This window comes from Rhinopithecus roxellana, chromosome 4 (assembly GCF_007565055.1).
Source record: "Rhinopithecus roxellana isolate Shanxi Qingling chromosome 4, ASM756505v1, whole genome shotgun sequence".
Classification (NCBI taxonomy): domain Eukaryota; kingdom Metazoa; phylum Chordata; class Mammalia; order Primates; family Cercopithecidae; genus Rhinopithecus; species Rhinopithecus roxellana.
In genome coordinates, this window is record NC_044552.1 from 27,380,084 (window position 1) to 27,406,600 (window position 26,517).

Sequence of the window (26,517 nt, forward strand, 5' to 3'; positions counted from 1 at the left end):
TTTGCTCTTTGCTTGTGCCTCCATCCCAGATCTCAAGGCAGATATTACCACCTTGGTTTTGCACAGGCTCATTGAGGTTAAAGGGCTGGTTGGAAGTTACTTGGCAAGGGGTTGAGTGCAGAGGCCCTAAAATTCTCTGGCCCATTAGACCTCCAGCATGTCAGTAAACTGAAAATGGACCGAGACCCGGGAGACCTGAATTCCAGTCCTCACTCTGTCACTGGCTCGGTGTGTGGGCAAAAAAATGATGAGTTTCCTCACCTATAATGGAAGGGCCAGTGAGTGGTACTCTTTTAGTTGTTTGGATCTGAGTTAATATTTGAACTTAGAACTCACAAAAGGCACACAATGTTAATGTAAGCATTATTTATGGCCAACTTTCTCTGAGCTTTACTTTTCCCGCCTTTTTCTTGCGACCTGAGTTTGCCCTTTGGGAATTAAAATATTAAATAAGAGTCATTTCTGTGTATTTCATGCTTTATTTGCTGGAGGGGGATTTGCTTTGGAAAGGGTGTTTTCCTTCCAGGCCCAGCTGGCAGGCTGTGCAAATTCCCAGGGCCTCACTTGCGCGGTAGAGTCCTCCCAAATCTGTCCACCTTCTCCCCAGCATGGCCGTCACTTGGCTGCTGGAGAAAAGCAGAGGTTTGCACTCAGTACCATCAGCAGGTCTGCTTATGAAACTGCCCTCTAAAACCTGCCTGTAGGTCGGAGGGAGGAGGGGGCACCAGGGCAGGCTGGGCGGGAAGGTGGGATGTTTTGCAAGGAGCCCGGAAGCTGTCTATAGCCTGGGGCAAGTCATTTAACCTCCCAGTTTCTCCATCACTAACAGCACTTTCTCGAGTCTCTTCTCTCCTCCTGGGGACTATGAGAAGTAATTAGTGGCTGTTTGTCAGAGGAGATGTAGCTTTGCTCAAGTAACTCAGGCAGACCTTGAACTGGGCAAGGCCAAATGGAGCTCAGGACTTTAATTTGCAGAATGAATGGGGAAGGGAAAGTGCATCAAGGTTTCCTTCGGAGCAACTACCCCGTGGTGATGTTGTGGGAGGGAATTAAAATATCTGGAGCAGGAGAGTGGGGTGGGTTGCTGGGAACCCAGTCTGAGACCCGCCTCCCTGGAGAACTGGGGCTCTGCAGCCACCAGCAGGTATCACAGCATAGCCCAGGGAGAAGACAGCTCCACATTCTCAAGTGCAAAGCCGCCAGACAAATTGCCACCCTGAAACCCTGCCTCTGGAGTATTAACGCCAGGGTGGGCGGAGGCTGGCCAAGCTGCAGAGACGCCTGCCCTCCCCGTACCGTGCTGGGGAAGCATCTCACTCAGCAGCCCTTCCAGAGCGGCCCGGTACTTTTCCAGCTGTCTGGAGTTCATCCTCATTCCAATTTCCAGAGGAGCAGTCAGCTGTGAAATAAGACAGCATTAATAATAAGGGAGAGGTGTGGAGAGGGCCCTTAACCCCTGGGTGCACTACAGGTGGCAGGAGGGACCCACGGGAGCCACATCACCCTGCAGACCCCACTAGAGCCTCTAGGGATGGCTGGGAATTCTGCCACCTTCCCCTAATTCTAACCAGAGGGCTGGATCCTGAAGGTCTCTGAGTCCTGCTGAGAGGATCAACACACCTTCCCTAATGGTGATGCTGGGACAGGAGGGGTGGGGTCAGCAGGAACCCCAGCAGGCTTTTCTCACGAGGAGGGAATTCACTCCCCCCTCAACAATAATAGCCAACATTGTGGAGCCTTACCCTTATTCTATGCTTTACACTTATTCTAAGTGCTCTATGTATATTAACCTCTTAATAGCTCTGTGGGGTAGGGACGGTTAACGTTCCCATTTTGCAAATGAGGAAACTGAGGACAATGAGATTGAGTAACTTGCTCAAGGCCACACAGGTGGTAAGGAGCAGAGGACGAAGATGTTACATCCAAGGGGCCTGGCTCCAGGGTCTGTGCCCACGATCACCAGGCTACCTTTCCTCTTGTTGTCTGGAGGCTCTCCACCAAAGCGGTAGTTGCAGCCTCGAGGCAGAGCCTAGGGCACTGATTGATCTCCCTGTCGCCCCCGCCCCCCCCTCCCCCGCCAGAGTTTCCTGGATCAATACTCTTGCTGCACAAACTAGCCAGCAGACTGGAAGACTCCTGGCCTCTGCCTCCCACTGGGCTCCCTGAGTTCTAGGAATGGGCCTCCTAGACCCTTGGGGGCTCAGGGTGCCTGAAGGGTGTCTGAAGGGCCCCAGTCCCGTCCTGCTTATGCCATTCCCGGCTGTGGTTATGCCTCTCCTTCTAGACCCTCTAGCAGGGTCCTTACTTGAACACGAGGAGGCTGGACTGGGCAATCCCAAAGGGCCCTCCCAGCTCTGTATGTCGTGGTTCTAGGAGATGGAAAGAGGTGAGAGGGGCCCCAACCAAGCCTTCCCAAGAAGGCTTCATGGACATACCATGTCCCTGGGCAACCTTGGAGTTAGTGCCTCAAACTCCGACTCAGGTGCATTTAGGAGGTGATTCTGAGTGTGTTCCTGCTCGCCAGCTGCTGGATTCCCTCCCAGCTCCCTCCTCAGAAGCCCAAGGAGTTCGGAGTGGATGTGGGGGGAAAGGAGCCCCACCTTGCTGAGTGCTGAGTGCGGCGACAGCACCCAGGTTGTTCTCTGGGCCCAACAGCACCGGGAAGGATCACTGGCCTGTGTCCAGTGGGAGGTGGGAGTCCAGCTGTGTTCTGCCCTGACTCCTGTGTGACCGTGACAAGGCCCCTGCTCTCTCTGGATGTCAGTCTTCTCGCCCCTCGGGCCCCTTTGTGTGGAAGTGACCCACACTCAGGCCTGGGTCTCTCCTTCTCCATCCATACCTGTCCCCTCAAATGGCTCACCCACACCTAGCTTGAAATTCCTTCTAACCACGGATGACTCCTACATGTGTGCCTCCAGCCCTCACATCTCTCCTGAACTCCAAACTTGTATGTCCACCTGCTCGGGCAATGTCTCTGCCTGGATGCCCAAGAGCATCTCATGGTTTTCAGGCCCAGTCTGACTTCCTGACCTTCCTCCTGCCATCCTGCAGGCAACCACAAACTACTCTCTCTGTGAGTGGCAAATCCCTCTTTAGTTGTTTTGGCCCAAACCCTTGAAGTCAATTTTCACTTTTTCTTAACATCCTATATCCATTCTTTCAGCAAATCCTGTGGGCTTCTACCTCCAAAATATTTAAAACATCCAACCTCCTTGCCCTGCCTCCACCAAGACCGCCTGAGGCTGAAGTCTCCTCTCTCTTTTTCTCTGTGTCTCATACTATAGCAGCCTCCTCAGCGGCTCCCTAACTCTGCCTTTGTCCAGTCCCTTCAGTCTGTTCTCAGCAGCTGGAGAGACCCCTTTAAAATGTAAATCAGATCCCGTCCCTCCTCTGCTCAAAACCCCCAAGGGCTCCACTTCAGCAGAGTGAATGGAAAGTCCAGTGGCCTGTGAACTCCACAGTCTGTGCCTGCCCCTCCACCAGTCTCTCTGGCCTCCTCACTCTTCCTGAATGCGCCAAGCCCTCTCCTGCCTCAGGAACTTTGCACTGGCTGTCCCTTCCGCCTGGAAGGCTCTTCCCCCAGAAATCCTTGTGGTTCATGCCTTGCTCTCTTCTGGTCTGTGTGCCCCTACCGTCTCCTAGGACACCTGCTGTTGCCCACTGAGATCCATAACCCACCACGGCTCCTTGTGGCTCTGTTTCCCTCCATAGCACATGTCATTTCCTGCCACACTGTTGAGTTTGCTTCCTGTCTTTACCTTGTTTGTGGTCTGTTTCAGTCGTCCTAGGATCTTGTTTCTTCTTCCCTATGGAGTGTGAGTTCCACAAGGGCGGAGATTTTGTCTGTTCGCCACCCTGTCCCCAGTGCCTGGGACAGTGCCTCAGACCTAGGAGGGGCTCATTTATTGATCACCCAAATAAACGAGTCTGTGAAATAAAAGAGCTCACGGGACAAGCTCAAGTTTCTCCCCAGCCCCAACAGTCGCCCTGGGTGTTGAGGCCTGTGGCTGGCTCCTGGGTTTCTGTCTGGGAGGGGAGGAATTGGCACCCTCGCCACCTCTCTCCGGAAGACTGCAGCACCTGCTGCCTGGCCTCCTGCCTCCACTCATGCTGCCCCAGCTCTAAGAGGGCTCCGGTGACTTCCCTGCTTTGAATCCTCAGTGGCGCTGCATGCAGGCCCTGCCTGGGCTGGCCATGCTGCCCTCTCGCCTACTCGGCTGGCGCCTGCCACAAGGGCCTGGCGCCCACCAGTGCTCCTCAGTCTTTGTGCTCACTGTTCCTTCTCCCAGGAGGTCCTTGCTCCAGCTCTTTGCACAGGTGGCTCCTTCCCTTCATTCAGGTTTCAAGTCAAATGTCACCTCCTCCAAGAGGCCTTCCTTGACCCATCTCAGGGACAAAGCAGTCCCCCAAACCCCACTCAGTCACTCTCCTACTTCCTTATCTGGTGCCTGAAATGGTTGATTTATCTCATTGTTGGAGTCGTCTCTCCCTACGAGGATGGAGCTCATTGCCTGGATGTCTTGCTCACTGCTGTATCCTAGGACACTCTGAGGCTCGCTGTGGTTTGTGGGCCCTGCCTCCAGGCCAGGCAGGGGAATGCATGCCCCGCTCTGAGTTTCTCTCCCTTGTCCCGGTTGTCTGCTCACCTTGATCATTTCATTTCCTTCTTCCTCGATGGACTCCGCAGGGTCTACAGGACCTTCCTCCCCAGACCTCTGCCATACACTCAGGGATTTCTTTTGCCCTTTACTCCGTTCCTTTTCCTAAGGGCAGAGCAGAAAATTGCACAAAACTGCCCTCCCTCAACCCACCTTGATGGCCCCTCGCCTGTCTCCATCTGCCCAGGATGCTACCTGCCCCCAGCTCCCTACAGACTGAAAGAACCCTCCCCGCAGGAGCCTTCTGCACGAGGAATCTCCGATACTAACTAGTGGCTCATGGATGGCCCTTGAGATTGCCCACCAAGAGATCAACTTGAAGAGGAATCCATTCCTTTGTAGTTAAAACATTGCACCCAGATTGTTACTGTTAATTAACTTAAAAAGCTGAAAATAATGGCTACCCTTCAAGCATATTAAGTGTGAAAATGTGTCTTTTTAAGCAGAGCGCCTATTAAAAAAGTAGCAAGTCAGCCTAGCCTGGGAGGGCGCCATGGGGTGGCCCAGGAACTCAGAGTCCCTGGGAGGTGATTTATAAGAGGCAAGACAGGAGATAAATTATGGAGGAGGGAGTTTGTAGCTTCTTCATAAAAATCCCGGTGCCTGGCAATTATGAGGAGAAAAGCCATGGAGAGATTAATGCAGTGTCTTTTGCTGGCCATTTTGCTAGTTTATGTTCCACTGGGTTTGACTATTCCTGTCCAGCTGCCAGTCTTGCCCGGCATGCTGCCGGCCAGGTCCCCGAGCACTGAGATCCTCATTCCTTTGCTTTCTCTAGTGACACTCTCGGGACTCCGCTGTTGGCCTGCCCTGAGACGTGGTGATTCTAGAACAAACGGTCATCCTGTGGGGAGCGTGCCAGCGTGGAAGACAGTGTGTTGGGGTCTGCTGTAGTACCTACCCAGTTCCCATGTCTGCTTGAAGAAGGGGATCTGGATTCGGCCTTGCCCCTCAAAAGAGCGCTGTTCACTGGGAATGTGGATCCCCACACACCTCCCCGCATAGAGTGGGCAGTTGCAGACAGGCTGTGCCCCACAGCCTCGAGACCTCCCTGGGCACTAACTCATGTATTCATCCCTATTGGAGTCTCAGTTTCAGACAGGGTGGAGCATGGAAGTCCCTTTCTTCATCTCCTGGGATTAAAGAGAACCAAACATCTGCATAGACACTCAGCATCCCCTGAAGTCTAAAGTAAAAGGCAGCCGGGAGGCAGAGCCAGCAGTTCCATTTTCCTTAGGCTCCACTGCCTGAGTTCCACAAGGCCTGCCTGGTTGTCTTCTGGGCCCTAAAGAGGAGGTTTTGGCCACTGCTACATGGACCACAGCCTTGTTTCCCGCCTCTGGGTGCTGGCTCCCATTGGTCCCTTGCTCCTGATCTCTCAAGGCCCCCAGCTGAGTTCCACCTTTTCCCTGCAGGCTTCCAAGCATGCTCCAGCCCTTGGTGATTCTCCCTCCTCTGAACCTGAGCACCACTGATGGGGCAATTCATCATGCCCTGCCTGTGACGTCTCTCTTTTGTCTGCGACTGTTAGTTAATTTTTCATATGTTCGTGTCTTGGCACCCCAGCCTGCTCCCTGGACATGGGGAGGTGCTGAGATTCTTTTGCATGCTCGGGCCCGTCGCCCAGGGTGGCCTCTTATACTGCAGAGCAGCTCAGTAAATATTTATTGGCTTGTTAATTAAAAATTTCCTCCAAAGGATAAGCAGGGGTGGGAAAGATATTGCTCATATGAGCCACTGACATGTCTGAGTGATGCCAGTGAAGGCGCAAAGGTGGCCAGAGAGGCGGCTGGGACTGGGGGTTATCTTGGGTCCTGGTCCTTCACACTTTCCTTGGTATCGCTGGCATAGGTCATAGTGACCTCAGCCTTGCTAGCAAGGCAGCAGGAGGTTCTTACCTGCATCCTCTGGAGTTCGCCGTAGGTGAAGATGGGGACGAAGGCTTCCGTCTGGGAGGCCAGCATGGCAGCTGCATGCACCACCAGCAGAGCAGCCACAGCCTTACGGGATACCATCTTGGAGCTGGACAATGACAAGGAGCTCTTGTCACCAAGTTTGGGGTATAGTGGCAGACTGCTGTGTCCGAGGCAGTGGCCCTCAGTTCTGGCCCATGCCCCAGCTCTCGCTGTGTGATCTTCAGCCAGAGCTCAGCCTCTCTGGATTTGGGCCTGGCATCAGAGCTTTAGCAGATGAGCTCTCAGCACCTTTCTGCCCCAGAGCTGTGGCAGCTGGCCAAGCTCCTGGGAAAGGCCGTCGAGCCCCTTGCCACACACCAGGGAGGAATCATTTCACTTGTCTGTTCTTCTGTTTTGTTACAGGTGAGGTCTTCTGGGGTCGGCTGGGCTCATAAGGCAGGAGGACCTCATCTTTCAGAGAAGGACTGCCTAGATTATCAACAGACCTGTGCCCCAAGACCGCGGGAAACCTCCCTGCCCCAGTGCCTATTAGAATGGCAAAAGGGGTGGACCCAAGCCCAGATGACCAGGGCTCTGCCTGGAAGTGCCAGGCCAGGACCCTGGGTCTGTAGAACCTCTGTCATTGCAAAGGATGAGCCAGATGGAAAAATTCAGCATGGAGCTGTATCCCTGAGCCAAGAGGGCACCCCCTCCCCTGTTGGGGGAGCGATGGCTTGGGAACAAGCCCCCTGCCCCATGCTCCAGTGCATCTAGCTGCCTTTGGCCACCATCCTGAAACAGCAGGGAGCGGGCCTCCTCTTTCCTCACACCCTGGAACCCAGTGATTGCTGACCAGGAAGCAGGTATGTGTAGAATAACTGGCAGGACATTGGGCTGTGGTGGGCTTTTGGAGCTCCGGTCCTGGCGGGGAGCAGTTAGGCATGGTGACTGCAGGGGTGCAGAGCCTTAAGAAAGCGTCCACTGGGCGACTTTGGGCAGGGACAGGGTGGTCCTGGGGTGGGGGTGGGCGGCCTAGCTGAATGCCAGCCGTGGTTGACTCGTTCAAAGGCAGCAGGGGCTGGAACCTTGGCCTTCTGAGGCCCAGTGCTTTTCCCAATACCCCATTCCACGTTGCCTCTGCCCATAGCAGGTGGAAGAAGGCACAGGGGGCAGGCCTGTTGAATGCATCTTGGGCACCACTGTTCCTGTGCTGGGTGGACTACTGAGTGCAGGGAGGGGAGGCCGAGACAGCAGTAGGGGTAGGGTGGAGGTAGTTACAAGGTTTCAGATAAAGTGCTCCTCCAGTCCTTAGGCAGCCTGGATTCTGTCAGCAGGAGAGGGTCTGCCCTGGAAAGGCCTCGGGGCTCCTCTGCAGGTCTCAACGTGGCTCCCCCTTTGAACAGAACTTTCCAAGGCTGCAGGCTTGCATCCTGCCTCTCAGTCAAGACCTGTCTCCTCAGTCATCTGAAGCCACCCTGCCAAGCCAGACGCTCCCTCTGCCTTCTTACTGTTCCAGCTCTCTCTTCTTCCCACTTCCTATTTTCCCTTCATTTTGTTCAGACTCCATGAACAAGAACAAGAGAGCTCAGACAGCGAAAGCCGCCCCATCCCAGCTGTATGCAAATTCCCAGCAGGCTGAAAGGACCACCTGCCCACTCAAGACCACCTCCCAGGAAGCCGAGGCCCTGTGCGGAGCCTCAGAGGAGCTTGAGCTGAAGGGAGACTGGGTTGAGGTGGGTGGGACCCATCACTGTTGCTCCCGTCTCATTCCTGTGCTTTCCCTGAAGAGTCTCTGGGGCCTGCTTTTCCCCCAAGCAGAGATGGATGTGTCACATTTATAGCGTCCCATTTCCTTCTCAGAGAAGCTATAGATCCTGTTTCATTCTGGTGTATTTAATTCACTCCATAGGAATCAATAAAAACTTTAAATAAAAAAAGGCAAAATCCAATTGCTGCTCATTTTCTTGATCCAACTGACAGTCGGCATGTCACCTAAGTTCATGTGTTCTGGCGAGCTGGAAGTGGAAGAGGGAGCTTTTCATTGTACAGTGAGGCACTAACTTTCCTTTCCCATCATCAGAGATGGGGGGCTTCAGCCTTCAAGTGCCCAGCTCTGCATGACGGAGGTGACTGTCTGCCCTCCCCTGCAGCACTCCTGGCCGGGCCAGCCTTGCCTCCCCGTGTGCTCTCCCCTGGGGTCAACTTCTTCTTTTCTTTTCGTTCTTTCTTTTCTCTCTCTCTTTCTTTCTTTCTTTCTTTCTTTCTTTCTTTCTTTCTTTCTTTCTTTCTTTCTTTCTTTCTTTCTTTCTTTCTTTCTCTTTCTTTCCCTTTCGTTCTTTCCTTTTCTTTCCTTCCTCCTTCCTTCCTCTTTCTTTCTTTTTCTTTCTTTCTTTCTTTTTCCTTCTTTCTTTCCTTTCCTTCTTTCTTTCTTTCTCTTTCTTTCCCTTTCTTTCTTTCCTTTTCTTTCCTTCCTTCCTTCCTTCCTTCCTTCCTTCCTTCCTTCCTTCCTTCCTTCCTTCTTTCCTTCTTTCTTTCTTTTTCTTTTTTTTTTTTGAGATGGAGTCTTGCTCTGTCTCCCAGGCTGGAGTGCAGTGGTGCCATCTCAGCTCACTGCAACCTCCACCTCCCAGGTTCAAGCAATTCTTCTGCCTCAGCCTCCTGAGTAGCTGGGACTACAGGCGCCCACCACCATGCCCAGCTAATTTTTGTATTTTTAGTAGAGACAGGGTGTCACCATATTGGCCTGGCTGGTCTCAAACTCCTGACCTCGTGATCCGCCCACCTCGGCCTCCCAAAATGCTGGGATTACAGGCATGAGTCATCGCAGGGCCAGCTTTTCCTTACCTTTCCAGAGCAAAGCCACCATGCCAAGAGGAGCCCTGCATCCATGATGAGCTCTGGCTTGGGTTCCCGGCCCACCGTGGATGTGCCAGACCCACCCACAACAGACTCTGCTTTGCCAGGAGGTGCACCCACCTGCTTCCCTCCAACCTCTGTGCCTCAGCCCTGCCTCTGCTCACTAATGCCTTGGGAATCAGCTCGGGCACTCAGTGTGAAGGCCGGCTGGGCACTGGACGTAGGTGGCAGAGGGCCCTGGACCAGGCTGGCTCTGGCTTGCACCACCGTTCTGCTTTAGGGCTCATGCCGACCACTCCCCACCCACTTTCTCCGAGGGCTACTTACAGCGTGCGTGTGGTCTGAGTGGGTCTGGAGGAGTCTCTCTGCTTGTCTTCTGGTGTCCCACTGATCTGATGGGTTCTTATATACCTCCCAACTCTGGGAGCTGCCCTTGGAGCCCATTAACCTTTGACCACAGCTTTGGGGGCCCTCAGTGGGGGAGCCTGGATTCTTGAAACTCGTGGAAACCCCGGGCAGGGCTAGCTACGCTATGGGCTTCCAGGGCTTTCCTGGAAGGAACAGCGACAGTCAGATGACACCCAGATGGCATTCTCCCGTCCACTGAAAACTCGGCTGCCTCTCAGAGGTCATTTTAACAAAAGCCTTTTCTTTTTTTTTGTTCCTTAAATATGTGACATTGGTGAGCGTCTGCAGTCCAACGCTCTAGTGATCAGATTTTCTGTTGACCTGTCAGAGTGCTGTATTAGAAAGATAACTTCTCTTCAGTCTTCCCCCTGAAGCCCCTCATGAAAGAAAGTGTTCAGGAGTTTGTGACAGCATTTCAGTGGATTAATGAAAAGAAAATGACTGAGTCCAGATCCAGGGCTGTGTGGGGCCAGATGCCGCAAAGGAGCCAAGGAAATGCAGAGGAGTGGCAGTGTGGGAGGTCTGCATGCCGCAGCCTAAATGGGGAGACGGACACCTACCTGGGCAATGTTTCATGGTAATCATGCAATTCAAACAGTATGTGTAAAGATTCAAAGAGAGAAGAGGGAAGAGGTGAATGTGATCTGGAGTCAGACCTGGGTTGCTGTTGCTGGGGCTGGGTGGGGCCATTTCCAGAGCACAGCATTACTCAGGAAATGCTTGACACGAACATTCTGATTAAACACAGCAACCCCGTAAGGTAGGTGCGTTTTTTTCCCCCATCTGATAGATAAGGAAACAGAGGCACTGCTAAACAGCTCATCTGTGACTCCCCTGCAGGGTCTCTTTATATGAGGGTGAAGGCCAGACGTGGCCAGGTGCAGCAGAGGGCAGGAGTGAGGGCTTCTGGGGATTTAGGGCACACACAGGCTTAGAATGGTGTGGTTGTGTCACAGGAGGTCCCCTGTGTGGTCTGGGAGCCGCTCAGTCGGGTCTGAGTGTGCGGACCCTTAGCAACCAAGCAGAAGGATTTAGATTTGATGGAGGAAATGGAATATTGAGCATCCTCATGATACCTTGAAGGGGATGTTAGGGCAAAAACATCGCTCTGGAAGATCTCTAGTTTTCTGGGTACCTGTGATGGACCAGGCAGAGACCGAGGTGGGGTACAATCAGGATGTGGAATCCTGAGGGTCTGGGTGGGCAGTGGCCATTTTCCCAGGAGACCTACATTGGCTAGTAGCACCTTCCAGAGAGGCTGCCCCACACATCCAGAGGGGCACTACTTCTTACCCAGGAGACCCTGCCCAGCCAGTCCTTGGGTCTGCTCTGGCCCTTCCACTCAGAAACAAATGTTTGCAGTGCTTCAAACCCAGCGCAAATAACTTCTGCCTTCCCCGCTCAGCAACGCTTAATGAAAACAGATGGCAGCTCGGTGTCCTCGCTTCCTGCCAGCGGGGTCTCTGTGTACAGCACTCCACTCTGCACCCACGGTTAGAACTCCAGCACACTTGGCCGGGCGCGGTGGCTCAAGCCTGTAATCCCAGCACTTTGGGAGGCCGAGACGGGCGGATCACGAGGTCAGGAGATCGAGACCATCCTGGCTAACACGGTGAAACCCCGTCTCTACTAAAAATACAAAAAAAAACCTAGCCGGGCGAGGTGGCGGGCGCCTGTAGTCCCAGCTACTCTGGAGGCTGAGGCAGGAGAATGGCGTAAAACCCGGGAGGCGGAGCTTGCAGCGAGCTGATATCCGGCCACTGTACTCTAGCCTGGGTGACAGAGTGAGACTCCGTCTCAAAAAAAAAAAAGAACTCCAGCACACTGGACCAGCGGCTGTTGTGAGATGTGTGGTGTGGCTCTGAGGTCTGAGACTTATCTCAGGAATTAGAGCTCCAAATGCCAGGATTTGCAGCAGAGTTGTCATTCCTTAACCTTGGGCCTCATTGGAGTCTTACTGTCCCTGTTTCAACAGGGGCTTTTAGGAAAAGGTCGCTAGGCTGGGCAAGGTGGCTCACACCTGTAATCCCAGCTTTTGGGAGGCTGAGGCAAGAGGATTGCTTGAGGCCCAGGAGTTCAAGACCAACTTGGGAAACATAGCAAGACCTCATCTCTACAAAAAATGAAAACAATTGGCTGCATATGATGGCATGCCACTGTGGTCTCAGCTACGCAGCAGGCTGAGGTGGAAGGGTCATTTGAGCCTGGGAGATGGAGGATAGAGTGAGCCATGATCATGCCACTGTACTCCAGCCTGGGCAACGGAGTGAGACCCTGTCTCTTTTTTTTTTTTGAGACAGAGTCTCGCTCTGTGGCCCAGGCTGGAGTGCAGTGGTGCAATCTCGGCTCACTGCAAGCTCCGCCTCCCGGGTTTATGCCATTCTCCTGCCTCAGCCTCCCGAGTACTGGGACTACAGGCGCCCGCCACCTCGCCTGGCTAGTTTTTTGTATTTTTTTAGTAGAGACGGGGTTTCACCATGTTCGCCAGGATGGTCTCGATCTCTTGACCTCGTGATCCGCCCGTCTCGGCCTCCCAAAGTGCTGGGATTACAGGCTTGAGCCACCACACCCGGCTGAGACCTTGTCTCTTAAAAAAAAAAAAAAAAAGACAAAGTCACAGACCTTGGTGGGGGCAAAGTAGTCCCTTGAGAGTCAGGAAGTAGTCTCTCAGCTTCTCAGGCTGGGGGATGCTCTGGAGAGCTCCATCCATAAGCATGGGCTGCTGTGATGGGGCACATCACATCTGCATCTCTAGGACCTAGACCAGGACAGGCAAAATGGGCCAAACCAGCCTGCCACTTTTTTTTTTTTTACAGCCTGTGAGCTAAAAACAGTTTTCACACTTTTTAAATAATTAAAATATCAAAAGAATATTTAGTGACATGCGAATTTAATTTCCATGTTTATAAATACAGTTATATTGGAACAGATCCACTCATTCATTTATGTGTTACCTATGGCTGCTTTGGGGCTGTAACAGCAGAGTCTAAGTAGCTGTGGCAGAGACCTGTGGCTTACAAAGCTGAACATATTTATTACATGGACCTTTGTAGAAAATGTTTGCTGGTCCCTGACCTCAACGGTGTCTGGAGCATGTGATAAATAACAGCCAGATGTTACATGCGTCTGCTTTTTATTTAATTAATTAATTAATTAATTTATTTATTTTTTGAGACGGAGTCTCGCTCTATCGCCTAGGCTGGAGTGCAGTGGCGTGATCTCGGCTCGCTGCAAGCTCCGCCTCCCAGGTTTACGCCATTCTCCTGCCTCAGCCTCCCGAGTAGCTGGGACTACAGGCGCCCACCACCTTGCCTGGCTAGTTTTTTTGTATTTTTTAGTATAGACAGGGTTTCACCAGGTTAGCCAGGATGGTCTCGATCTCCTGACCTCGTGATCCGCCCGTCTTGGCCTCCCAAAGTGCTGGGATTATAGGCTTGAGCCACTGTGCCCAGCCTGCGTCTGCTTTTTAGAACCTCACAATAGCCCTGAGGTTCATGTGGTTATTATCCCAACTTACATGTGAGGAAACTGAAGTGGAACAATGGACCCAAGGTCACACAGCTATTCAGATGGCCAGGCCAGGGAGTCTGGTTTCAGAATCAGTTTTTATTTATTTATTTATTTATTTAATAACTCTGTTCTTCTGCCCCTGATTGTTTGGTGAGTGTGCATAGGGATGTTTATAGCTGGGGAAGACACAAAACAATGGCCTGGTTCTATAAACCTGCCACTCTATAAACCTGCCACTGTCTCCTTAAGCCATCCCCCATGAGGTCCCTGAGCATGAGGCAGCCTGAGCTGAGCAACCGGAACAAGTGCCGCTTGTGCTGTGTGTCCTTAGGCTTGGAGAGGCCAGGCTTGGCCTGGGAGGAGGACTGCAGATGGCAGACCAGGCCTGTCCACTGAGCACAAGGAGACATCTGAGGCCACTTTCTCAGGGCCCCTCCATACTAGAGCTCTGAGATCCGTGCCCTACCTCTGCTGGGCCAGTCTGGGCTCTGGTCCAGAGAAGCCTCCAAGACACTCTGTCTGAGAAATGATTAGGAGCCTCCAAGCCCAAGACAGGCCTGTAGTGAGAGATGGGGAGAAGGGAAGTGCGGGAAACAGTAAATAACCCGGGATCAATTCTCTGGGCGTGAATAGCACTAACCTGGATCGCTCCCATGATTCAGTGTTTCTGACCCAAGTAATTTGCAGTATTACAGTGTGACATCTGCAGTTTGGTGTGGAAGGAAGGCAAACCAGGGTTCACAATGAGCTGTGCCTGCTAATGCAAAAGGGGAATGTAGACTCACAGGGGGCTCCAGGTCTGCTTTGGGGTCACAAGCTGCTGAGATGCAGTGGCCTCCGCTCACACCCCTCTGGGCTGCAGGCCGTGTGGGCCAGCCCTTTGGGAACTGTCTCACCAGGAATACGTCTTCTCTACCTTGTTTGTGCCTTGGTCCTCGCTGGGCATTTTCCACTGCCACGGTTAGTGCTTTAGAAATGGAGCTGGGTAGATAACAAGCCTAATAACCACTACTTTGTCTTTGCCATGTACCTTGGCTCTCCCTATAAATGCTCAATTAGTGGCTGTTTCTCTCCTGCTAGAAACTGGACAAAAATAAAAGGAAGGCGTAATCTGATGTTCTTCATTTTCCAAGTGGGAATTGCCACGGATATGCAGCAGCCGAGGCAGAGGGGAGGCGTAGAAACCTAACCAAAGTCTGGGAAAGGAAGTTGACAAAACTCAGAGGAAATGGCTCAAACCACATGTGAGCACTTGACTGCCTCTTTCTCCCACAGCAGGCAGAGGTATTAGCAGCTTAGCTCTCCTTTCCTCATGACCTTGAAAATATTGTTTGCTGGGTACTGCCATAACATCTTCATTAATGGTCTGGAACAGGGAGGCAACGGCATGTTAATTAAATTTGCAGATGATACTAAATTGGGAGATGTAGCAAACATCAGGGAGGACAGAGATCTAATACAAGAAGATGTCAGGAGTTAGAACTGCGTGCTGGAAATGGCCAGGTAGGCTGCTGGACATATGTCACCAAGGCCCTGAGGACACAGGATGGAGGATATGGGTGAGAGGGAGGGACCAGCCAAAAAGAAAAGGTGCAACTGGGGGCTCCCGGGGGCCGGGCAGCTTGAACACTGCCCTGTTCTCCAGACGAGTTCCTCAAAGAGCCAGAGGGTGGCGACCAGACGAAGGCAGAGTTCAGAGGAACCAAAACAGCCTAAGGATTGCAGGAGTGCCAAAGCTGAAGGAATAATAATGAAAAATGAAAGGTTTCAAAAGGTTGGCTTGTCCAGAACGCTGGTAAGAATTAAATGTGCATCACTCATGGTGAGCAAAGGCCAAGGCAAGGCAACCCAGGTGCAGGAGGGAGGGCAGGAGGAGAGAGAGTTGTTGCCGAGACCTCGCGTCTAAAGTCTTTGATGTCCCTTACAGAGACAGAGGTGTGAGACCGGACTCATAAGCAAAAATATGAGTTGATGGTGACAACGCTTACAACTGGGTCAAGCAAAGCTCTGAGAGATGTATTTTGGGCAACAACTGTGCCCTGGCCCAGGGGACACAGGCTTTGGTGACCTGTGGAGTATTTTTATTCTTTTCCTTCTATGACTCAGGATCTTTTTTCAGAACTCACAAATGATTTGCTGAGAAATGATACACAGCAGAAACCATATGCCAAGAGCCCCATGATACAGGCACAGTGCAAGTGGAGAGGAAAACACTGACACAGAGAGGGTCCGGCCAGGATTAATTTCCAATTTGCCGAGCTTCTTGTTTGTGTGTTACATCTGCTACTTGAATTAACATTCCTGCATCTCCAATTTCCTGTTGAGTCCATTCAATGTGCAGTGACAACCTGGACCCGAAACAATCCAATAAAATGCTTTTCTTTTTGGTTCAGCCTCATGGATTATTGACAGTGTGCATACAACCTGGGGACTTGGCTGAGTTTTACAATAACATCCCTGCCGATTTCCTGGTCAATATTTCCCCGGGGGGTTAAAATACTCCTAGAAATGTCCCTGTCACCAACTTGCTTCTGGATTTCCTTTCTATTTACGGGGGTTTATTGCCAAAGCTGCTGCTATAAAACTTCAAGAAGAGATCACATAACTTTTTTTCCAAGGACGGGCTGTGGGTGCTAAGAGCAGGGTCTATGCACTGGACTTGTATGGGATTTGTTTTTTTCCTGTTTCTTCTGGGAATTGAGCTTGTGGTACCAGAGCTCCTTTTAATCAAGTTTTAAATATGTATACTTATATTTTTATGGCAATGATGGATGTGTGTGAAGAGAAAGCAGATTGCTTTGGAAGTGATGAATTAATTCTAAGGAAAGGTTGGCCTCTTGTAAGCCAAAGCTGCTTCTTTCTCTTCAACCCCTTCAGGGCAGGCAGAGCTCCTGGCTCCCCGAGCTGAGGTCACCAGACACTAGAACAGGAGGCAGGGACAGCTAACACATTCTCATAAATGATTAAGGAAGTCTGAAGTCTGTGGTTGAGAAAAGTTTGCACTTTCATGCTTAAGAAGGAAAGAAGTCTTGGTAGAGGTTTTATGCCATGAGGATGGGAGCCAAAGTTGCTTCAAATGTCAGCCTTATCCAGGGTGGATTCAGGTAGAAGACGCAAGCTGTCCAAATTTTTTCTCTTCCATTGCATCAGCAAACCTCAGCTGTTGACTTCCCCACATCTACTGGGCTGATGGCTTTTGGATTTGGGGGCTGCCAGCCGCTACAAATGGAAACAGCGGGCCACACGCAGCCTCTGCCATTGACAGCTGTGGGTCTCCTTCCACTAGCCCACTCTGGAGTGGCAGGAGAAAGGGGAGGATTCTGTTTCCTCTTGCGTCCAGGGATAGGGCTGGGTCGCTGGGTGAGATCTGGGGAAGTGTGAGACACTGGTGGAAGAGGGTGAGTTCACCCAGGAATTGAGTGTGAAATTGTTTGCTGGTCAGGTCTGGTGTAAGGGGCCAGTCACACCTTCCATTTTCTGGGGACCTCAGGCCCCAACCCCTTCACAGATGTCTGGCTAAGTAGAGACCAGATCCGCCACCATAAATGACCACAATCCTCTGTTCCTAATCCTTGTAGTCTGTTGTGTGCCACATCTAACTATGCACCAAATGGGCAGGTCCCAAAATCTCAGGTAGGATAGTAGGGTGAACCAGAGTCATGATCTTGTGTTCACACTGCAGTGTCCAGGACGCAGGCAGGATGAATTTGGAGATAGCAGTTTAGATAGTGGCAAGCCTCAGCTCCTCTTACCTAGAACTAAAACAAGGAAGAACTGCCCAAGGCACTTCTGAAGACAGGGGGCATTAGAGTTCGCCCTTCCCTCCCCTGACACCATCCATCCCTTTTCTTCCTTCTCCACCTCTTAGAATAAGATTTTCCTTGAAAGAGCGACCAAGTTATTAGGAAATTACAGCCAAAAACACTGCAGGACCTTGAGAGAATATCCCCAGCTCTCAAGCAAGACTCTATCACAGAGATCATTCATTTAATCATTATTCACCCAGGGCCCACCTCATGAATGTTGAACTGTCAGAACTGAAATCCATTGCAAAGTAAAGCTCTCCTCAGAGAAGATTTGAGTTGTTCTTTGTAAAAAGGAGATAAAAAAGGGGGAGTTTATTTAAAATAGACACGTGTAAGCCCTCGAGGGACAGAAGGCATAAATTGCAAGAACAGCTCCAATCAAACCCGAATCCTCCCGCTTTCAGGTTTTACCAAGGAGGATGGAAAATGAAAGGGAATGGAGTATCCCCACTCACTTCCAAGTCACATCAAGGCAGTCAGCTTGTGACAGACAGATTACCTGCAGGAGGGCTTTATTTGATGTGAAAAGGGTTAACATCATCTTAGTAGATTAGGAATTCTCTGGCTGTCTTAGGAGGGAGAAGTGAATCAGAGCTTTTACATGAAGGAATGTGCATGAACCCTTTTTAGACACTGGAAATGAAAGGGGGAAATGCCCTTACTCGCTTTGCATTTAACACACAGACTTGTGAGGACCACAAGTTTTATTATTTTCATTTGGGGGATGGCCTTGCTGGGTTGCAGAGAGGTAATGCAGAGTAGGGTAGGACTGTGTTCAGTTCAGGGGCAGTATGTAGAAGGTACAGCAAGAGACCCACTGGTAAGCGGTGAATAATTGCTACCTAGTATTGAGCTCTGTGCTTGGCACCGGGTGGGGGTGTGCACACGGATGTTGTAAGCACAGCCTAGCCCTGCAGGAGCACTTGTTCTGCTCGAGAAGGAAAGATGAACAGCCGGGAATCAATGCTGAATACCAGAAGACGGCACTTAGCACGGGCAGCCAGCTCTGAAGGACTCCAGAGAAGAGAATATCCTTAAGGCCGGAGTCATCAGAAAAGGCTCTTAAGAGGGGGTGGGTGAGCGGACTTCAGCTGGGTGGTGGGAAGGTGTGCAGCCTCAGGAACCTCCATGCCCATGCCATCCTCTTCTCTCCTTCTAGCTTTCTCTTCCCTCGCTGTCGCATCCCTCTGCCCTCAGCATCTCCCACACCCCACCTACACCCTCCCCAGAGACTGGGGACACATTTCAGGCCAGCCGTGTTATTGGATTTTAAATGATGCGATGGCTTTTTAATTCTTGCCTTAATTGCCTTTCCATGCAGGGCACTGAGAATGGTTGATTACCAGGCAACTGGGCCCGGCAGTGACATTCCTTATCCAATGTCCCTTCAAGCTGCAGTCAAAGGGACATGCTCTCAGGGCCTGGAGAGTGAGGTTTTCTTAGGCCTAGAATCCATCTCCTCCCTAGCTTCCAGCCTGCGGGCACCTGGTGGCCTCTTGGGCCCGCGTGCGCTGTCCGTGGTGCTGATGGCTCTGGCCACCCTTCACGCAGCTTTGAAACCTGGAGGGTTGAATAATTTAAACAAATAGACTTGGACATATTTCCCTTTTCCCTAAGGGCAGCCACACATCTCCTGCTGAGTCTCTGGAATGATTACCCCTCATTCAAGGGTACTCAGGAAAACAAGAGATTCAGGAAGCTGGAGAGAGGCGTGTGGGCGGGCTCAGCCTCCCGCTGGGCGGGGGGGGCTTGCTATTAGCTCCCAAGGGAGGGGGCCGATGAAATGGCGAGTACAGCCCTCCCCTCAGCCACTGGCCTTGTCAGGTTGTTACAGGGGTTCAGTTTGTCCCCTCAGTGTTTTTCCAAAAAGCTCATGATGACAGGGCCAAGGACTCCTAAAAGACTCCCAGCCGGCTTAGTGTGTGGAGGCTCCCACAGAGGCCAGCTCCACACAGAACCACATGGACCGATGCTGCATGGGGAGGACATGGCTCGTTAGAGGACAAAACAGCCTGGGCATGGCGATAACCACATGGAGGGGTTTCCCTTCACCCGCCCACCCCCAAGCTGCCATCCCTGAGGTCCCGCATGCCCTCTTCAGGCCTAGGCCCAGCTCAAGTACCAGGGAGGGGCCCTGGCCTCCTCTTCCTCCCACTGCCCCGCTCCGTCTTGAGGCTGCCTCCCTGGTTGCTGTTCTCCTCTCCAAGTATCGTTTGGTCTCCTTCACACCCCATCCCACAGCCTAGCACTGAGTGGCTACCCCCGATGGGCCCTCTTCACAGGCCCCAGCCACCTTTTCCTTCCTCACTGCCCCTGTGTGCTTCACTCGGATCCCTCTAGTGTCCAGCAGGTCCAAAGTCATAAGGTGCTGACCAGGGCACTGAGCATCGGTGGATGCCCAGGAAACAGGAATGCAGTCCTCTCCTCAAGGGCTAACTCGCTCGGGGGTATGGAAGGCAGCAGGGCCACTTTCTCTCAGGAGGTTCAGCCCGAGGGGCCAATCCTGGGTGGCCAAGGAGGCCAAACTCACTGAGGCCACCAGGAGGGAGCGCTCTCCTCCACGGTAGGTGGGGCAGGGGACTTAAGTATAATTTGGTGATGGGAGGGGCTGAAGCAAGAGATTTCTCCCTAAATCACACTGTACTGCTGGGTGGGGAGGGACTATGAGAGCCCAGGGGCCAGAGAGAGCCAAAGGGGAGCCACGGGGTATGAACTCTGGGGCCTCAGCCTGGTGCCGCTGGAGGCCCCTTCCCCAGCTATGCCCCATCCCATCACCACCCACCTGCTGGCCCGGGTGTGACAGGCTCCACCGGCCATCCTGCTTTCATGTCGGCATTTCAATTCGCTGATTTAACATTTCCTCAGAAGGCAGGATTGGATTTTTCCCCCACTTGATTTCCTAGGGTTTGTCTCCTCATTGTTTTTCTTCTTAAAAGAACAAAGGCAAAGACAAGCACCTGTCTTTTATGCTCTCGGCTGAAATTCTGCAGCTGTTGGTGGTAAAGGAGGTTGGGGGAGGCGGGAGAGGATGTGTTTGGGAGATGGGACACAGAGAGGCAGAGTTTCCACAGCCAGTGAGGCAAGCCCTGCCTCTGGGAGAAGCGCCCCAACCACAGATCCCAGGCCTTGGGGGAAGGTGGCCGGCACCAGAGGACGCTCCCTTGAGGGGAGCAGCCAGAGCCCTAAGCTGCCCTGACAACACTGAGGGTTCACACATGCGCTGGCCCAAAGGCTGGATTAGGGTCACCCCACACAGCCAACTGCAGCAAGACCTGGCCCTCCCACCCTCCCTACTGCTCCCTCCAGCAGGGACAGTGGAATGAGCAAGAGGACTACGGACAGCTAGGGCCATGGGCACCACTCCTCTGCCAGGAGCAGCCCTGCCGGGAAACTGTACAGGCAGGGAAGAGTTTGGCTGTGTTCTAGAAACTGACATTCCACATGGTGTGGAGTGGGCCTGGTGGTGTGGTGGGGTGGGTGGATGAGCTGTGGGGAGGAGGAGAGAGAAGCCATCCCACAAGGCCCCAAGGGCCACGTAAGGACACTTACCATTCCCCGATCATCAGCAACCACCTTCCTCCCATCTGGGGGCAGAGGGAGAGAGCCAGAGGGGCTGGACTCATCCTTTCTCTCTCTCCCTTTCAGCTAGGATTTGCCACATAACGTGGCTTGACTTGACTGCTCACTTCTGCCTGGACTTTGAGTCTCAAGTGGCCAAAGATGGGGAAAAAGTCAGGCTTTCTCTCAGTGGTAATGGGAGAGGCTTTGGGGGTGTTCTGCTTAGGCTGTTCCCGCCAACAGATGCCTCTTACCTGTTTTCCAGATCTGCTGTCATCACTTCTGAGCCCCCATTTCTTTTCTTAAGATAGCCAGAAGCAGGGGGTGTTCCACAGGGGCCACACATCCTGATTGACCCTGGATAGTTTGAAGGGGGTGCCACTGAGGGACGTTAGACTGGGGGGAGAAGACATGGTGTGGGTCGGGGTACCATGTGGAAAGAAGATTGTGGGAGGAAATGAGAAGCAGGGACCCCAGTCGGGAGGTTGCAGGCCAGGGGAGGGAGGATGGTGATGATGGAAACCCAAGATTCAGAATATATACTTGGAAGCAGATTTGGTGATGAAAGAATCAAGGGTGATGTTTAGATTTCTGACCTGAGTGTGGTGTGGACGGCAGTGGTATTTACTGAGCTGGAGAAAACTGAGGAAGGAAGAGATATGTGTTAGGCCAGGTGGCATCAACAGTTCTGTGTTGAATATTTTAATGGTGAGAAGCTCTATCAGTGACGGTCCAAGCAGGAAAACAGAGCTTTGCCAGGCAGTTCAATCAGGGAATATAATATGCAAAAAAATTACAGAAGTGCTGGAGGAGCTGAGCAGGAGATGGGGAAAGAAAGACCCGAAGATTGCTAATGGCAGGAATCTGCTCCACCCTAGGTCAGGAATAGGGACAGCCCAGGAGCCAGGCTGCCCAGCGGGAGCTGGGACGCAGAGAAGGGGCTACCCAGGGCCCTTCCAGGCTGGAACTGGAACCGGAATTGTGGAGGGACAAACTCTGGAAGCCAATAAACAGCCACTAGCAGAGACACCCCAGATCAGAGGAGTGGGAAGAAATACCCGGGCTTCTCCTTTTCTCCCTCCTACCAGCCTCCAGCCAGTGGCTGCTATTGGTCTAACCTGACAGGAAACCAGCAGGCAGGGAGCCTGGGAAATGTAGTTTGTGGGGGCAGTCCACTGTGATCCATTGCAGAGCAGGGGAAGGGGGCAAGCACACAGGATCCTCACAGACGCCACCAAAAATCACTCTGAGTTTGACAAGTCTCCCTCCAGGAGTACCTGTATTATTTTTATTTTTATTTTTTTATTTTCATTTTTGAGACAGAGTCCAGCTCTGTCAACCAGGCTGGAGTGCACTGGCACAATCTCAGCTCACTGCAACCTCCGGCTCCCGGGTTCAAGTGATACTTCTGCCTCAGTCTCCCGAGCAGCTGGGACTACAGGTGTGTGCCACCACACCCGGCTAGTTCTTGTATTTTTAGTGAAGATGGGGTTTCACCATGTTGGCCAGGCTGGTTTTGAACTCCTGACCTCAGGTGATCTGCCTGCCTCAGCCTCCCAAAGTGCTGGGATTACAGGCATGAATCACTGTGCCTGGCCCAGGAGTATCTGTATTTCTAACAAGTCCTATTCAAAAGGATAAATCTATAATGAGGAGATTCAGGTACCAGGGACAGGTAAGTTTGGGTACCATGGGGTCGTGAGGGTCCCTCCTACTTTCTCTGCAGAATGTGATCTTTGTTCCATCCAGGCTGAGTCTGCCTTGGAAGTCAGAGCTGGACTTGTTCATATTCTAAGAAAGCCACCCCAGATCTATCACTTCCATCCTCACCTTCCCAGGCTCTATCTTCAACATCCTTCTCCTTTTTTTTTTTCTTTTTTTTCTGCAGGGAATGGAAACAGGACTTGTCAGAAACCTGCCTCCAGGATAAAGAGAAGAAGGGGAATGTGATTAGGAGAGTTGTGAAGTGGTGATGACAGCAGCTGCTTACTATGGAAAAAGGAATCTTAATTATTGCTTGGACAGGCAGGAAGTAAAAAGTCAATCAGAGCCAAGGTGGAGGGCAGACACACATGTCAGGGCGGGCTGCCACCCTAAGAACTCCATGCCTTCTTGAGGTAAAGGGGCCTCTGAGAGGCAAGGAGATGGTGACCAAGGGAACGGGGCCAACCAGCCGCTCAGCCTGGGGGAAACAGGTTCTCCTGAGGAACTGTCAGTGCTGAGGCAGGAGAGCTGCATTCTTATTCCAACCAGAAGAGCAGGGGCTTTGGGAGATGCTGGGCAATGCATCTGGCCTCAGGGGCCTCAGTTTTTTCATCGGTCGTGACCCAGATGTGTCCGACTTCTCCAGTCTATGGGGTCTGCGATTTTCAGCTTGACGATACTCTGAACCCCTCCCATTCCCGCCATGTGGCAAGTCCAGTCTTTTCCAGGTTTCCCTCCCAGGCAATTCTGGGGATCCCCAAGGAATTCTTGCACATCTCCCAAAATCCGTGGTGGCAGCTCTGCCAGCATCTCGCTCCCACTGACAGCTGTTCCTGGTCTCTGCCTGCCACCTCTTCACTGTGGGCATTTTCAGGTCAATTTCTTCCTCCTCAACCCCTTCCTTCCAAGCTGGGACACAGCCTAATTCCCTTAATTTGCAAAGTCTGGCAAAGACCAGGCTCTGGGGTTTAAACAAGCTTTACTTAGGGCTTAGCCAGTGTAAAGAAAAGTTGGCTGGCAGGTGCCCTGATCCTGCCTCCACAGGCACCTCTCCAACCCTTCTCCCGCTGGGTGGCTCTCACCTTAGGTTGGACTGATACCAAGGGGCCACTTAGACCTTTAGTGAAAGTGCCTTTGGCCCTAACCCTGTGACCCAGGCTCCAGATCCCCAACCTCTGCTGAGCTGAGAGAGAGAGGCCACATTGCCTCCAAAATCATGTGCTTCTCATCAAATCCACTCTTTCCAGTCCAGAAGAGTTTAGCTGCACTTTTACACAAAAAAAATTTGCTAAATTATTTTTCTCAGAACAGAAGAGCTGTCTTTCCACAAGAATCAGAGAAGTGCTGACAGCTTTGATACAGAAGTTTGTTCCCATTTCTGGCCAATGAGGTTGCAAAAATGTTGGGGCTTGGCTTGGCTGGAGCCCCTTTTCATGTAGATCATGGGGTCAAGGTCTGCCTTGCTGGGGCGGGGTAAGCATTAAATAGACAATGGATGCCAAGAGCATGGTGTGTCTGGTAGGTGCTCAATCCATGCTGAGGCGTTTTCCCATCTTGACTCGGTTACCTCAACTGTAATATTAATGTAACGAAGGGGGTAGGCCATGCTGGGGGCTTTGGAGGCCTCTCCCAACTCTCTTAGCACTGCACACAGGGAGGAGGGAGTTTTCTGGGTGATGACAAAGTGCTTGGGGGTGGGACCAGACCAAGCATTGTGCACGTGGGGTCTCCTAGAGGCTGGCTGCGTGGACCCTGAAATGTGTTGAAGCTGGATTCAGGTCCAGGCACTCTGAATCCCTGCTGTGCTATGTGCCTCTTGGGCAAAGCACAACCACTCTGTGTTTCACTTTCATCTACTGATAACTGGGAATGTTTGTCTTGTCCAATCCTTCACTTCCTGGGTGACCTGAGAATTGAATGAGACATGGATGTGAAAATCTTTCTTCAACTTAAATGTCATCTCCACCAAGGATGGGACCACCTGTCTGATTCAGGTTTGCGTTGCCAACACCTGGAGGTGAAGGAGAGCCAGGCCAGGGATTATGTGAACCCAGGGGTTGCAGGACCTAACCCACGTGTGGAGGGTTTGGAGAAGACGCCTGCACCCATACATACCTACACATGCATGATGCTGTTCGCGTCATTGCACCCCTGCCGGCCTCACTGTTAGTGGAGTGACTGCCTACCCCTGCACCTGGGACACAGTGGTGCTTACTAAGAGCTTGCAAAATAAATGGATTTGTGTGTGAGAAGCTCTGGCTTAAAAAGGAAGAAAATGATCAAAGGGGTAGAGAAAATCAATAAGGATGGAAATATCTCAGCAAGGAAGGCACATCTCCAGGTAGAAATATGGTCTGCTGTTTGTTCAGCTGTAAGCAGTTGCTGAGAGCTTTCCATGGGGGATGTGGAGATAGACTAGGTACTGTCCCTGCCCTTCAGGGTCTCACAGCTACATCGAAGGGGAAGCAAATGATTCAACCGCAGTAAAGGGTGGGCCAGGCAAAGTCCAGAGGACACAGAGGATAAAGGTAAGTGGGCCTTTTGTGGTAGATGGGCTCCAGGAGGGCTCCCTGGAGGAGGTGGCATTTAGATGCAGAGCAGAGAGGAGGGTGCTTACGCACAGCTTTTCACAGGACCTGATGGAGTGGCACAGAGGTCAGGCAGATAAGACCCTTTAGCAGAATAGTTGGGGCTGTGGGCTCTATTCTGGATACCTAGAGGGGGAAGCTGACTGCCCCCACCCCCGTGCTGGACCTGGACCCTGTCCCTGTGTGTCTGCTCCTGCTGGGGGTGGGATGCCCACTGCTTTTCACTACGCTCTGAGCTGAGGGCGATCTACACCTGTGTTGCAGCATCAGCAGTGCAACTCAATTTGACTGAATACGTGTTTATGGTACAGCCACTGTGGAGCCCACAGCAGCGGCCCTGACTCGCTTCTCCTCTGGGGGTTTGGAAGGGAAGAGGATTCTGACTCGGTTTCTGGCCCAAGATTGTTCTTACCTGCCACGATGGGGAGGAGGTTGGGTGAGGAATAAAAGGCAGGCACAGTTATGACCAAACGAGAGGGACACACAGGCCAGTGGATCCCACCTTTTCAAGCATGAAGATCCATGGTTGACAAAAAAGTCTCAACTGCTTTGAACACTGACTGGATGTGGAAGAATTACCATTAAGCTTTTATCTTTAAGTGCAATAATGGTGTTTTGATTCTGTTTAAAAAGAAAGTCCTTATCTTTTAGTGATCTATAGTAAAAGATTGAAATAGGAAAAGATACAGTGTCCGGGGTTTGCTTCAAAATAACTGGGCAGGGGACGTGGCTGGGATGTAGATGCAATGAGACCAGCCAGGAGCTGAGGGCTGCTGATGCTAGGGAAGGGGTATCTGGGGCTCCCCACGTCTCTCTGCTTGTATGTGTGCATGTGTGTGTTTAAATTCTCCAGAATAAAAAAGTTAAAAAGAAAATCAAAAAAGAATAAAACCCAGCATCACTTTGAAAATAAAAACTTTCGGCTGGGCGCGGTGGCTCAAGTCTGTAATCCCAGCACTTTGGGAGGCCGAGGTGGGTGGATCACGAGGTCAGGAGATCGAGACCCTCCTGGCTAACACGGTGAAACCCCGTCTCTACTAAAAATACAAAAAACTAGCCGGGCGCCGTGGCGGGCGCCTGTAGTCCCAGCTACTCGGAGGCTGAGGCGGGAGAATGGCGGGAACCCGGGAGGCGGAGCTTGCAGTGAGCCGAGATCGCGCCACTGCACTCCAGCCTGGGCGACACAGCGAGACTCCGTCTCAAAAAAAAAAAAAAAAAAAAAAAAAGAAAAAAAAAAAGAAAATAAAAACTTTCAACTGAGCTTTCAGTACCAGTCACTGTGTAGGAAATTCACAATGACAAAAATCCACTATGGGTTCAGCAACGTTTTGGATGCATTTGCGTTTTATTAATCACAAGAGCATCATTAGACATCTGAAAAATGGCAGTGCAAGTGTGTGGGACAGTACATTCAGGCTGCAGTGTGAGATGTAGGAGATCTTTGACAGTTCTCAAGCCAGCTGGGGCTGGGTGTGCCGGCTGAGAGCACCCCTTGGGGAATGAACAGCAGTGGCCTCAGGCTCCCCAGGAGGGG

At 51.9% G+C, this 26,517-nt stretch overlaps 1 protein-coding gene across 3 annotated transcripts; it reads right to left on the bottom strand.

Moving 5' to 3' along the window:
• Positions 1-462: 462 nt before the first annotated feature.
• Positions 463-9,788, bottom strand: MLN (motilin). Of its 3 annotated transcripts, none has more exons than XM_010359043.2 (5): positions 9,737-9,788; positions 6,557-6,680; positions 4,647-4,763; positions 1,297-1,399; positions 463-626 (listed from the first exon to the last, which is right to left on the bottom strand). In XM_010359043.2, the coding sequence occupies exons 2-5, from the start codon at positions 6,671-6,673 to the stop codon at positions 616-618; spliced, it is 348 nt and encodes a 115-aa protein (XP_010357345.1). In that variant the 5' UTR covers positions 6,674-6,680; positions 9,737-9,788; the 3' UTR covers positions 463-615. The 3 variants fall into 3 exon arrangements, with proteins under 3 accessions (XP_010357345.1, XP_010357362.1, XP_010357354.1); XM_010359060.2 differs by having other exon boundaries at positions 464-626; positions 1,318-1,399; positions 9,737-9,781; XM_010359052.2 differs by having other exon boundaries at positions 464-623; positions 9,737-9,781.
• Positions 9,789-26,517: the final 16,729 nt, after the last annotated feature.